The 15,045-nt window shown below is 35.2% G+C and overlaps 1 protein-coding gene and 1 non-coding gene across 4 annotated transcripts in view; both read right to left on the bottom strand.

Moving 5' to 3' along the window:
- CEP70 (centrosomal protein 70) overlaps positions 1–15,045 on the bottom strand; it is an 85,265-nt gene that overhangs the window by 20,954 nt on the left and 49,266 nt on the right. For all 3 annotated transcript variants that reach the window (XM_012749125.3, XM_076005186.1, XM_012749126.3), the window contains 5 exons: positions 9,830–10,000; positions 3,925–4,071; positions 3,525–3,693; positions 3,227–3,341; positions 1,974–2,053 (listed from right to left, as the gene is read on the bottom strand). In XM_012749125.3, the coding sequence (XP_012604579.1) occupies positions 1,974–2,053; positions 3,227–3,341; positions 3,525–3,693; positions 3,925–4,071; positions 9,830–10,000 (682 nt within the window). The remainder of the gene's footprint in view (positions 1–1,973; positions 2,054–3,226; positions 3,342–3,524; positions 3,694–3,924; positions 4,072–9,829; positions 10,001–15,045) is intronic.
- LOC142874868 (small nucleolar RNA U3) lies at positions 13,549–13,761 on the bottom strand. The gene has a single exon (XR_012922450.1). It is a non-coding gene; the product is annotated as a small nucleolar RNA U3 (small nucleolar RNA).

Raw genomic sequence — 15,045 nt, 5'->3', positions numbered from 1 at the left:
TTTATCTGGATTTTGTTTGCTCTCCCTTTTAGCCAAAACACATGACCCATGCTGTCCCACTATTCATTTAGTTCTTTAAGCTCTTGATTTCAGTCAGAATACTTATCTAGAACCACTTACAAAGCATCAAGACATAGGAAAGGAAATGATATAAGCAAACCTACAATGGAGAATTTGATTCATCCCTTACATTGTTGTAAGGTATGAAATTATTCCCTGACCTCCCATTCTGAAATCCTGTTTTCTCACTAAATGAGGAACCTACCTTATAAACAAACCCCACAAAGAAGGACCTTGGCTGATGTAGGAATTTTCTCAGCCAATCATACCACTTATATAGGAATTTTTTTTTTTAATCACAATTATCACTGAAGGCTGTCTACATATCTGGTATTCAGTATATCAGTCTATGTTTAGATGCTTAATGACATCTAGTAATAAAAAAAAAGTCATGTTTGTCAAACATTTAACTTTCCTCATGTTAAATATAATATTTAACCTCAGAATTTCAACTTTGACCAAAATACAGAATTCATCTGCAGGGAAATGGCTTTCTAAAGCAAATTATCTTATATCAACCATGCTGAGTGTCCTAATATCTGAGAAGTTTCTATAGAAGCATTCTGAAATAAGTTTACCAGCACACATATGAAGATGTTTATTAATGTACCAAATATTTATTAATGACAAGAACGTCACTGTTTAATAGCCAACCCAAAGCAAGCAGAATCATTCTACAAAATCAGGCTCTTTAGGATACCAGGCAACATAATTATATAATGTCATGCCTCATCTCAAGTTTAACTACCAAATTATATCTGCACTTGCTACTATCTTTTCAAACATTACAAGCATGCCTAAAGCATGCTCACTGTCTTCCTTGCTTCTTTAGTCCACATAAAAGTAGCCACAAAACTTCCTTTAGGTTCACTACACTATATGTTCTAATCAGGTATTTCTTTCATTTATTCATCCTTTTACTAAGTTTTAATGTACTCATTCCCTTATCTTCCTACCAAGCCTCATCTCCTCTTCTAAATCAAGGAGTCATTCTTTTTTAAAAAAAATTTTTCAGGGGAGTGGGGCAGGTATATACATATATAATGAGTGAGATGTGCACCATCTGGGGGATGGTCATGCTGGAGACTCAGACTTGTGAGGGGAAGGGGGAAAGGGCATTTATTGAGACCTTAAAATCTGTACCCACATAATATGCCGAAATAAAAAAAACTAAAACATAAAAATTTTTTTCAAAGGAGCTATACATAAAAAAAGAATTCTTTTACTGAATCTTATTAAGAAGAAATCTTATTACTGAATCACTTTAAACTTTAAAAATTATTCTTAATAGTAAGGTAACTTAATTTTATAGCCATGTATAATATTACATTTAAAATAGATAGGGTCTTTATTTTGTCTATGATTCCTAAGCAAATTACATTTTTTAAATTTTTTTCCTTTTAGGAGATACTTCTACTAATGAGGCCCTCAGTATGACCAGCAGTATAAGTGTAATACTTCATTTCTTCCTTTCTATAGATATTTACTACTTTATATTACTTATCACCTGAGAAGAAATTTTAAAAACATGGTAGGTAAGTGATAGCTTAAAAAAACAGTGGGGGGGAAAAAAGGAAGGAAAGAAAGAAAAAACCTTCTAAGAGCATAAATTTCTCATTAGGGAATGACAGAGCCAGGGTTAAACTGGGTATGGCCAGAGTAACACCATTTCTCATGATAAGATCCTCAAAGAGAGTCCCTATCTCCTTTAAGGGTCTGTGCTTCTTTTCTGTGGATTAATCCCAACAAACTCTAACTGCAAGTTAGGAATGTGTTTCCAGAACTGTTAGTAGTTAGTATCTATCAAACGCTCTGGGTAAAAAATACTAATCCAGTGAATAAGGAACACCCTTCTCTCAAACCCACTGACATTTTAAAACTCAAAATTTAACCACCACCAACAGAGATCTTACCTAAGATTTCAAGTAGATCATTAGTAAATGTCTGAAATGCTGGGAAAAATTCTTCATGTTCTTCCAATTTGTTGATAATGCTGTTTAAAAAATACACAGTTTACACCTAATTTCCAATTTAGGGTTCTTGCATCTTACTGTAAACAGGTGGTTATGAATATAACATTTTTAAAATGAAAAGAAACTATCTTGCTAATTTAAATATAAATTCAATGGTCATTTACTTCAGTCCTTCCTTTTTTGAGCTCTTTGTTCAATATTGCTTTTCTAAAAAAGGTATCTCATAAATTAGTGTAAAATTTGTTAAACTTATGTAACATTCCTAACATGGCAAGCTTCTCATTTAGCTCAAGCCTTCTTAGAGACACCATGTTTTCACAGCATTCCAAAAATAATTAGCTTTTATACTCAATATCCTATTAAACAGTAAGAACAAGTTTCAGTCAATAAAACTGTGGGAAGGGGAAAACAGAGCAATAGTGAGATATATGTTCCTTTTAAAAGCATCAAATATCAGAAGACTCAAGTGTCAGATTACGCAAGGGTTCTTTTTGGAAAACTTGCAGAACATAAGGAATATGTGGTTTTATATATGTGTTTCCCTTTCTGCACACTGTAGCATAAAACTGGGAGACAGGATGGGGGAAAGTTGCTTTAGGTATAGCTACAATGTCTCAATACTTATTAAAAACCTCAGATTTTATGTTAGAGATGCCTAGTCTTTTTAAAAATACTTAACATTTATCTCCTAAGCAAATAATTAATAAATATACTATTAGTGAATATTCAGTGGTCCATGGTAGTATCCTAAAAATAGGATTTCTTGATACAATTTGAACACCCAGGAAATTGCTAACAAGGTTTGAATTTCTCCATATATAATTTTCCCTGAGAAGAAGCTTATGCTGAAGTATTCATGACCCTCTATGTTTATCTTGAAAATACTCAGCATTTTTCATTCCTAAGGGTGTGAGATTTTAGGTTATCAAGTTATTTAAAAGATGCTAATCGAAATAGGAAAGGTAAATAATTTATGAAGTTTTGAAAGCCTTTAATTTCACTCCTCCAAGTATTCTGGATGATACTTTTTTTTTTTTTAAAGAGATAGGGTCTCACTATGTTGCCCAGGCTGGACTTGAACTGGGGCACAAGTGATCCTCCTGCCTCAGCTCCCAAATAGCTGGGATTACAGGCACACACCACTGGACCCAGCAGTTTCTAGATGATATTTTGTAAACTGTCCAAACAAATACCTTTGGAGGTCTTCAGGTCCTAATACCTGCTTAACCTGCTCATTCACATTCTCATTAATCAGCCTACACAATTTTCCAACTGTGCTTACCAGCACACACAATGAGGATGAACTATCTGCAAAAGAGAAATAAAAAGAAAGGATATTTTAACAGAGAATTTCCAGAATCATTATATCCATGAAATATTTTAGGCTTCAGTGATCCTCACTTGTTTTTACTTAAAAATTTTTTTTACCTACTTTTTGTTAATTTATTAGGAATCATTCTTAAATGGACGCCAAAAAATTAGTGTCATCACCTAATTCTAAGAGTTCTTGGAGGTTTCTCACAGCATTGTTCATTTCTCCAAGCCTTGTATAAACTTCATTCATTCGGGGATAGACTCCATTTAAAGAAGGCACATCAAATAATTTCTGGAAGTGAGAGACAATAGCTTGCAATGTTTGAAAGTTTGGCATATTGTTGTCCTGTTCAAAAGAGAAGGTAAAAAAGAAAAATAGTTGACATTTTAAAATAATCCCAAATCTTTAGTAAAAAAAACTTCAAAAAGAGAAATAGAACTCTAGTAGAACAAATATTAATATCTATTTCAAATTACCAATTTTTTGTCTGTAAAGATTCCAAAGGGAAAAAAATTATCAATTTTTAAGATAAGAATACATTAAAATATAAACATTTATATAAGTACTAAATATTACCTTTTCCTTATTTTCAACTTCTTCCAACATGGTATCTACTATAAATAACAAATCTTCAACTTTGATACCTTCATTTTCGTTCTGCTTCTTTAAATTATGCCAAGGCACCAGTTCTGTAGATAGTATTTTCAAGGACTTATACAAATCCTTTATAACAAAAGGTATTATTGATTAAGTAAAATTTCTATAGTAACAGTAAATAAAACATAATTATCCAGATAGGTTAAAAAATATATCTATATAACTATCATCAGTATTAAAAAAATACTATTACTAATTTAGAACAAGCCTGTTAAAATTAGGTATCTCCAGATAAATGGAAGCCCTACAAAAAAATTACATATTGTTTATTCTGAGTATATGCTAAGTAATTTTTATTATTTTTCTAGATTATTTAATTACTTTGAATCATTTACATATAAAGTTTGTCCTTATTTTTTTTTCTTGAGACAGAGTCTTACTCTGTTGCCCGGGCTAGAGTGCCTGGCATCAGCCTAGCTCACAGCAACCTCAAACTCTTGGGCTCGAGCAATCCTCCTGCCTCAACCTCCCAAGTAGCTGGGACTACACATATGTGCCACCATGCCCGGCTAATTTGTTTTATATATTTTTAGGTGCCCAGCTAATTTCTATTTTTTTTTAAATAGAGACAGGGTCTCGCTCTTGTTCAGGCTGGTCTTGAACTCCTGAGCTCAAAGGATCCTCCCACCTCGACCTCTCAGAGTGCTAGGATTACAGGTGTGAGCTACCATGTCCAGCCTGTCCTTATATTTTGTTTTGAATTTTTTATAACAGCTTTATTGAGATGTAATTCACATACCATAAAATTTACCCTCATTAAATATACAATTCAGTAGTTTTATATTTTCACATAGATTTGCAAACATCACCACTATCTAATTTCAGAATATATCCATCACCCCAAAAAGAAATCCCACTCACGGTTCTTCCCCCTTCTACCCTCCCTGCAGCTCCTGGGGTAACTACTAGCCTACTTTCTGTTTATATGGAGTTGCCTACTGTGGACATTTCACATAAATACAATTATATAATAACTGACATTTTGTGACTGGCTTCTTTTACTTAGCATAATGTTTGAGATTCATCCATGTTGTAATATGTATCTCCAGGCAGGTTTTTTTGTTTGTTTGTGTTTTAAAGAGACTACGTCTGCTATGTTGCCCAGGTTGACCTCAAACTCCTGGGCTCAAGTGATCCTCCCACCTCAGCCTCTTGAGTAGCTGGAACTATAGGTACCTGCTACCTGACTCCAGGCAGGTTTTTAATGTGAAAGGATCCCTAAATTAATTCTACTTTATCTTCTTAACACCCTACTTAGTTTTTTTGGCCTAGACATGTTGCTCCATTTTAAGCTGTGCATGAGGGGCAAGGCTAATAAAAATTTAGAGCTCTAGGCCGGGCGCGGTGGCTCACGCCTGTAATCCTAGCTCTCTGGGAGGCCGAGGCGGGCGGATTGCTCGAGGTCAGGAGTTCAAAACCAGCCTGAGCAAGAGCGAGACCCCGTCTCTACTATAAATAGAAAGAAACTAATTGGCCAACTAATATATATAGAAAAAATTAGCCGGGCATGGTGGCACATGCCTGTAGTCCCAGCTACTTGGGAGGCTGAGACAGAAGGATCGCTTGAGCCCAGGAGATTGAGGTTGCTGTGAGCTAGGCTGACGCCATGGCACTCACTCTAGCCTGAGCAACAAAGCGAGACTCTGTCTCAAAAAAAAAAAAAAAAAAAATTTAGAGCTCTAAAACTGATCAATCAAATATTTACTAAGCATCTACTACAGGTTAAACATCTCTAATCTGAAAATCTGAAATGCTCCAAAATCTGAAACTCTGAACATTGATATGACACTCAAAAGAAATGCCCATTGGAGCATTTTGGATTTTCCAGTTAGGGATGCTTAACCAGTATATATTCTGCAAATATCTCCAAATCTGAAATAATCCAAAATTGAAACACTTCTGGTCCCAAGCATTTTGGGTAAAGGATATTCAACCTGTACATGCATGGCACAGTGCTTGCCCTTTAGAACAGTGCCATCCAAAAGAAATATAATGTGAGCCTTGGCAATTTTTAGTTGTCTAGTAGCCAAAATATGGAATGTAAAAACAAACAGGTGATATTATCTTTAATATATTTTATTTAACCCAATATATATCCAAAATATTATCATTTTAATATATAATCAATATTTTAATTTTTTCCGTAGTAAGTCTTCTAAAGCAGCAGCCCCCAACCTTTCTGGCACCAGGGGCCAGTTTCATGGAAGACAATTTTTCCACAGACTGGGGATTGGTGGGTGGCGTGCAGAGCTCGGGTCCATTTCCTAACAAGCTACAGACTGGTTATAGGCTGTGGCCTGGGGATTGGGGACTGCAAGTTGTAAAGCCAATATTTTACACTTACAGCACAACTCAATTGGGACAAGCCACATTTCAAGTGATTAATAGCCACATGTAGCTATTGGCTACTATATTGGACAGCACAGCTCTAGAATACTGAAAGAAGTATAAGAATTCCCTCCTTTTTCTAACTATTTATGTTAGTCCTCCACTTATTTAACACTCCCCAATTAAGGCCCACAACTCACATATTGCTATCTTTAACCTTTCATTTGGTAGGAAGGCAGTTACCTCTTTTAGCAATGCATGACAAATGAATGTTTTACAATCAGGGCCACTAGAATTTGAACAAAAGTCAGCAAATAGCAGCATAATGACACTTTTATTAACCAATGCTCCATCAACAAGGCACATTTATAAAGAAGTGGTCTATGGTTAAAGGCACACCCAGTCTTTTAAGTTTTTGCTTGAGAATAAAAGAGTATTTATTACAAAGCTAAGAAGAAAAGATGATCTGGTCTCCTCAGCAGTGTGATATAGTCCATCCCATAAACTGTGCAAAATATAAGAGGTTCTCCTAAGTTCTTCATACCCAGTTGTGGGGATGTAGAAGTACTACCATGGGCCTGCCCACCTTGTATGTCTGGCCTCTGGAGCACTGAGAAATGGGAAAGCAACAGTGCACAACAGTGTACTGGGTGGGTTGGGAAAAGATACAGCATCTATAGCTCACCTTTCTTGGAAAGGCAGGAAGGAAAAGAGAGAAGGAAGGAGGCAGCTAATTGGCTCCATGCCTTTCCCAACCTCCCTTTTTTTTCAATTTTTTTTATTATAGTAAAATACACATACTTAAAATTTACTCTCTTAACCATTTTTCAGTGTAGTTCAATGTTATTAAATATGTTCAAAATGTTGTACAACCATTACCACCATCTATATCTGCATAACTCTTTCCATCTTATAAAACTGAAGCTCTGTACCCATTAAATAACCCCTTCTCTCCTCCCACCAGCAACCACCATACTTTGCCTCTATGATTTAGACTACTCTAAGTAACTCATATAAGTGGAATCGTATGGTATTTGTCTTTTCATAACTGATTTATTTTTTAGCATCATGTCTCCTCATAATGTGCATCCATGCTGTATGGGGTCAGAATTTCCTTCTTTTCATGGCTGAATAGTATTCCATTATATGTTTATACTACATTTTGCTTATCCATTAATCCCTCAAACTTACCCTTTTAAGCCAAATCTAACCTGAGGGGGGGAAAATGATCTGGGAAGATGGTTGTCTCAAACTTAGAGGCTGCTACCTTATAAAAAACTTTAATATGAGGCCTCAAAGAATCTCATGTAGTTTCTTAATTTGGACCCTAAAACTATAGTATAAATATCTGAAGCACCACCCCAAATACATGAGTTACTTCAGTGGCAGAAGTAACTAATTTGAAATAAATTATTCTTGGGTGTCCTCAGAAAATTCTAATTGTTCTAGAAAGCTAATTCCTTGCCTCCTTCTACTTGGAAAACTAAATACAGCAGCAAGAACTCAGTACCACTGCAAAGCCCTTCTTGGGGGCTATAATCAGAGTGATCTTTCCTTCTCCAGACGCTAGAACACAAGTTATCTGCATCATTCTCTTGGAACTTATCATGTGATCTATTTTTATGGCATTCAATCTTCTAATGATATCATGAATGATCCTTTAAATTTTATTACATATTTTAAAATATATTTTGTCTCTCCGATTAGTCTGGATCCTGTATTTACCTTTTCTGATACTTCATAATGTTTTGAACATAGTAAATCAATAAATATCCATTAACTTGATTCTTCCCTTTGCCTTCCTCCTCTTCTAGTCTTTTCCATTCTGTTGGGAAAGCTAGAGCTTTTTCTAGTCCATCTCTTCTAAGGAGGAGGAAAGTGGAGTTAGCACTATTCCCTCCCACTGGGAGAACCCCCTGACAGGCCATGATTGGGGAAATGCCATGATTTATTTCACCCTTTTCTGAGATATAGACTGGAGGAACTCAGGCCTATAGAGTAGGTATATTAATCCAGCACTGTCAGTCAAAATGTTTATGTATTATACAGCTCTGTATCTGCAAATCTGCATATAGATTTGCTGTCTGAGCCCTACTTAAAAAGAGAAGTAGAAATTAAGCTGAATACAAAAATTTTTCATCAGTTACAGGTATGTTTTCATTAAAAGTTTTTAAAAATTTAACATTACCACCCCCCCCATTTTGTCTTAGAATATATTATCCTGCTTCATTCTTTTTAACAAATATTAATTGGGCATTCATTATCTATCAAGAGGATCCTTGGGGACATATCAGAGAAAAATAAGACAAAACTCTGTCTTCATTGAGCTTACACATTTTTTCATTTTTTTTTTTTTTGAGACAGAGTCTCCTGCTCTGTTGCCTGGGCTGGAGTGCCGTGGCATCAGCCTAGCTCACAGCAACCTCAAACTCCTGGGCTCAAGCAATCCTTCTGCCTCAGCCTCCTGAGTAGCTGGGACTACAGGCATGCGCCACCATGCCCAGCTAATTTTTTATTTATGTTTTTAGTTATCCAGCTAATTTCTTTCTATTTTTTTAGTAGAGATGGGGGTCTCACTCTTGCTCAGGCTGGTCTCGAACTCAAATTATCTGCCCGCCTTGGTCTCTCAGAGTGCTAGGATTATAGGCGTGAGCCACAACACTCAGCCAGAGCTTACACATTTTTAACAAAGATCTTCTGCATCATTTCCATTTCATGTAATAAGGCTTCTGTTGACAAATACTATTATTGAATCACCTTCATTAACAAAGGTAGTGCTGTGTATGACATCAGTCACTGGAAAATCTAAAGTTTAAAGGGCACAGAAATTAAATACTATACTGTCTTTGGCAATTTACCTTTCAGTAAACTAGTCAAAAACAAAAACAAAAAAACCCCTGAAAAAACCAGGAACTATGCAATAAGGAATACACAATAACTCTACAGAGGGAACAAATTTTAATCTTCCATGGACAGATAGGATAGGTAAGAATAGGGATGGCTGCTAGCTGACTATTTACCAGCTCCAGAGAATAGACAGACATGGAGATAAGCTCAGTTCCAAGAGAAGGAAAATGATTTTAAATATGAATAGATAGAAAATATACCCAATTATAATGAAATAAAGGATAAGACATGTGAAGAGGAATAAGGGCCATGAAAATCTGTACCATGAAAACACCAACAGGAAGGAGATGAATATAGAACAGGGAAGGGCCTAGATGTACAAAGTGCATCCACTGTAGATTTTCAATGAAGGAATGGGCCTAAAAAATTTCTTGCTTGGTAGAACTTCAGAGGAGATCAAGTTTACAGTAATGACAACATCAAATAGTACTTAAAATAGGTAAGTAGGAAGATTCTAGTTTTAGATAAGCTAATAAGCTTTTTCAGGTTTACAGTTAACAAAAACAAAAAAATTAAGCCAAATCCTACTAATAAAACCAACAGAGTCCAATAGATGTCCAAAGCATATAAATAACAGTCAACCCCTTACCTTTAGGGATGTCAGTTGATCTGCCCACATTTCTATTATAGGAACAAGATGCTCAAATCCACAATCTTGAACAAAATCTTTATTAAAATTTTGGGCTCCTCCTTTGCTCTGTTTATAAATTATTACTGGAGCTCTTGGATTGTGAATAATTGAATTGATGCTACACAGCACCTTTAATAAAAAGACATGTATTTAATCAAAATGTTTATCGTACTCCTACCAAGTGATATATGTTAAGGGAATGCTTTATATATCAGGCTAACATCATTTTCAGAGTTAATAATTTTACATATTAAGATCTTCTTAATACCTAAAATTAACACTTAATTTTTTGCTAATAAGCTCAGTTCTGAGAGAAGGATTTCAAATCTGAAGAGATAGAAAATATACCCATTTCATTAACGTGGTTAAACATGTAAGTTCTACTAAAAACTTTTGCAGAAAAACTAAAATGAATTAGACTTGAAAATAGTTTTGAATGACCTATTATAATGCACATGGAGAAGAATAATCACCTAGACAGCCTTAGCTACAGTCTCCACATTTCCCTATTTCTGCCTCCTCATTTGTAAGCTAAATATGATGTTAAAAGAGGCTTTTCCTGTTGTTCATAGCTTTAGTTGAAGTTCAAAGTGAGGACAATGATAAAGTCCCACACATTTTAAAGAGAAGTCCTAGACACATCATGCAGGTCTCAGTAAGAGATGATGAAACTCCTTTTACATAGTAACCAGCCTAGAAAGTGTTAGAGATTCTGAGACAGGACTCATCAGGAAGAGTGTCATTTAAAGCAACGTATAGAACTAGTGAGTAGAAAATGCTGTTTTTTTTCTTTTCTCCCCATAGAAAGCTACAACAAACAGGTCGTCTGAGAATTTGACTTCTAATGTTTATTTATAAACAGCTTTTTGTTGCTGTTTTAGTTTAGGAGAGTGTATTTTAATGTCTCACCTCTATTATATTTAAACTCATCCATGAATACCATTCTAATGGAAAAAATAATTAATTCTCCTCCACTAAATTATTAATGAGATCCTCCTTTTTTCCCTGCCTCACACCAAAGGTAAGGAAGGTGGCAGGGGAACTCCTGAAAGAGATCAGGGAGCTAAATACTACCTGAGTTTCAGAAGATCATAGGCCGATCTCCAAGAGTAGTGAATCAAGTGGGATTAAATGTACATCTAGCAGTTTGCGTCTTTGTAGCATATTATTTGCAAAAAATGGCCACAATTATTTCTTCCTTATATATCCGTGCCTTTTTGGTATTGATACTGAGGTTCTCCCATCAAGAAGTGCAGTCTATTTTCAAACCCTTGGATCTGAGCTGGTCTTGGGCCTTGCTTTGGCACACAGAATGCTCTGGAAGGAACATCATCCCAGTTCACAGCCTAGGTCTCAAGAGGCCTTGATCATGTTTGCTTTGTTTGCACTCTGCTGCTACCACATGGCTGAGTCCAGGCAGGACTGGTAGATAATGATAGACATGTGGCCAGTCATCCCCATCACCGTGAGCCAATATCCATGGAACTAACAGAAGCAATGCCACGTAACTGACTTGTATCTCATAGTTGATACATGTGGGAGCCCAGCCAATATCAAAAGAACTGCCCAGTTGTCCAAGCACAATATTAAAGGGTTATTATTTTAAGTCACTAAGTTTTATGATAGGTTACACAGCAAAAATGAGCTGATATTTATAAGCATAAAGATGGAATAGAGCAATGAGAGGGGGCAGCAACAAGAGAAGCCTGCCTTTTTACATTGTGTAGTATGGTAAAAATATACCATGTGGCCAAGTGGAAACTTTTTGCTTTCATGAAAAATAACTGCATACGACTGGAGGACCTCAGGGAAATATCACTTTAGGACAGAAGGAAAGGATTCATAAAAGGTCAGCTGAAAAATACACTACCCACAAAATGAAGGGTACATTGCCAAGGTCCCTAGCTGGTGGGAAAGGAATAACTAAACACATTTATACAAGTATGCCATGAAAGAGAAACAGAGGCAGTATTCATCAGCTACAAAAAGGGCAACAGTGCTAAAACATACCAGCACCAGTCAAAAAAGATTCTACCCTCTCTGTATCCTTACCATCTACCTGTCACTGCCAATTCTGGAGAAGCCAAATGCAGCAGAGGACTAGGAGAGAAAGTTGAGCAAAGAGAATAAACCAATCATACCTCTTTGCCATACTGCTTGTCTGCAGAAGTACAGGTCAGACATGAGATGGAGTAGACATAAGGTAAAAGCTTTGAAGTAGATGACTGACATTTTGATTAAGATTTGAAAGGACTTTTCTTCCAACTTTTCATAATGAAAATTTTCAAACACAAAAATTAAAGGTGTTTGTGTGTACACATGTGTGTGTATCTGTCTATGTATCTGTATTACTGTATTGGGGTCCTCCAGAGAAACAGAACAGGATATATATACACACATATAACCCATTTTATATATATGAAGAGATTTATGGTAAGAAATTAGCTCATGCAATTATGGAGGTTGACAAGTCCAAGATCTGTAATCAGTAATCGAAGACCCAGGAAAGCTGATGTGTAGTTACAATCTGAATGTGGGCAGGCCAAAACCCTAGAAATGTTTCAGTTTGAGTCTGAAGGCAGGAAAAAACTGATGTCCGAGATGAAAGGCAGTCAGGCAAGAGGAGTTCCCTCTTACTCAGCTTTTTGTTCTATTCAGGCCTTCATCTGATTTAGATGAGGCAGCCTACTCACATTAGGGAGAACAATCTGCTTTACTCAGGCTACCAATTCAAATGTTAATCTTATCTGAGAATATCCTCCCAGACATACTCACAATAATGTTTAACCAAATGTCTGGGCAACCTGTGGCCCACTCAAGTTGACACAAAATTAATCATCACAAACACCATATAATCAAAATCACTACCTAGATTCAACAATTGTTAACATTTTGCCATATTTGTTCACTCTATGTTTTTATCTGAACCATTTGAAGAAAATGCAGACATCATAACTCTTCACCTTCAAATAATAAGCATGCATCTCTTAAAAGAAGGCATATTTTATAAAATCATAACACCATTATCATACCTAAGAAAATTAACAATAATCCCTTAATATCATTGATGCCTAGACTGAATGTTAAATATCTTAATATATATAATATTTGACCATAACCCTCCCCCCAAGAGTGATGAGTTCTACCTTTTATATTATCCAAGGAGAGGAAAGGGAGACTCCAAACAGCATGTTTAAAAAGAGAATAAAATAATTTCCTATTTACCACCATCAAGTCCAGCCTATTTAATAAATAGTACTACAAGTATAAAGATAAGATAGCATTTTCATCTTAAATTTTTGTCCCTGGTCATAATTCAAATTACAACAAATAGGTCTCCTAATAATGACTTCAGATGTTCATTTAGAAGCTTTTTTGTTTAGTTCAAGATAAGTGCATTTCATTGTTTCACTTCTATATTTAAACGCATCATTTTAATGGAAAAATTCCCTTCCACTGAATTATTACTGATAGCAGAGCCATATTCTTCTTACAACTTAACTACTGTCTGACGATTTGCAGCATAAGATATATTAATGATGAGGAAACCATAAAATGACTTAAACAATTCCTGGAGAGATGAGAATTGAAAAAAGTAATGTATTTCCTACATTATTCAGAGAGTTTACAGATACTGATAAACTCTTCATATTAGGGTTTTTGTTATTTGTTTTTTTACCACTCAGACTGTGTCCTCTCCTCTTACTCCCCACAAAAAGAGAGAACAATCATCAATGGCAAATGGCAATAGCAGAGAAGCAAAACCAAAAGCGGGCTTCATGCTCAGGAGACAATGCTGCACCACCTCCTCGTGGTTTCCAGTGCTCTACACATTCAGAGAAACTTCTCTAGTAACAAACTATAGAAATGATCCCTGAAAGTATAGTCTTTCTTGATATTAATTTAAAAAAACATTTTTAAGGGTTATCATTAGAACAGAAAGAATTAAGATGATGAACTTCCTAACCACCTGAGGATTAAAAAAAGGACAAAGAAGCTTTGACCAACCTAGCAAATGTCAGGAAAAGTAAATACAACCAAAGAAAAAAGAACAAGAAACTATGTAAATGGAAAGCAGAAAGATGTCAGGTATAAAAGCAGAAATATCAGTTTGTCTCAATGTTCATGAAAGATTTAATTTCCCTTTTAGAGGTCAAAGCCTCTCAAATTGAGTCTAAGAAATAAAATGACCTGAAAGAAATCCAGCTATGTACTGGAACAAGAGAGATCTAAAACAAAACAGTTTTCAGAAAGGTGCCTGAATCCCATTCACACAGCAATAAAAATTACAAAACACCTAGGAAATAATCCTAACAAGAAATATGCAAGAGCTAAGTTTAAAAATATAGAAACTTTATTGAGGGCTATAAAATACGACCCAAATAAAATTAGAAACATATTTCTGAACGGGATGATTCAAAACTATAAAGGTGTCATTCTCCAAATATTAATCCATAAAGCCAATCCAATTTCAGTTCATCTCAATAAGACATATTAATTTGAAAATTTTTTCATCCAAAAGAATAAATGTGCTAAAAATATAGCCAAGAAAAATTTTAAAAAGAACAATGACAGAGAGTTGCCCCAAAGGGTATCAAAACCTACTATAAAACCATAGAAATTAATATAGAAATAGAGAAATGGAAAGATTAGAGAATCTACAAACAAATCTATGCATATAAAGCAATATAATCTATGATAAAAGCATAATTTCAGTAGAGAAAAAAGTGTTCTATTCAGTTTCTGAAAACCCAAATGAAAATCCATGTACAAGCATAAATAAATGAAGCAAGGATGGAGGGGGATTGTGATTTAATGAAGAGCACATATCCATATCTGACAGGAGAATGGTATAATTCTGCTCTGATAATGACCATGTATGAATTTATTGCCAGAACTTCTGGCTTTTTAAGAGAAGCTAGAAATAAGAACTTAAAATAAAATCCCCTTAATATAAGAATAATTGATAAATAATTTAAAATTTAAAAATCCCATGTGGGCCCAATAAACTATGAGTGAAAACCTGGTTCCATCACTAAATCACCAGGCTTAACTGCTCATCTAGATAATAAATGTTCTATAAAACCAGTAAGGTTTCCTGGGGACAGGCAAAGGAGAAAAAAAAAAAAAAAAAAAAAACCAGTAAGGTTAGATTCCCTATATCTTACCACACA

Source organism: Microcebus murinus, chromosome 1, assembly GCF_040939455.1.
Source record: "Microcebus murinus isolate Inina chromosome 1, M.murinus_Inina_mat1.0, whole genome shotgun sequence".
NCBI lineage: Eukaryota > Metazoa > Chordata > Mammalia > Primates > Cheirogaleidae > Microcebus > Microcebus murinus.
This window is presented reverse-complemented; position numbering and strand designations above follow the sequence as displayed.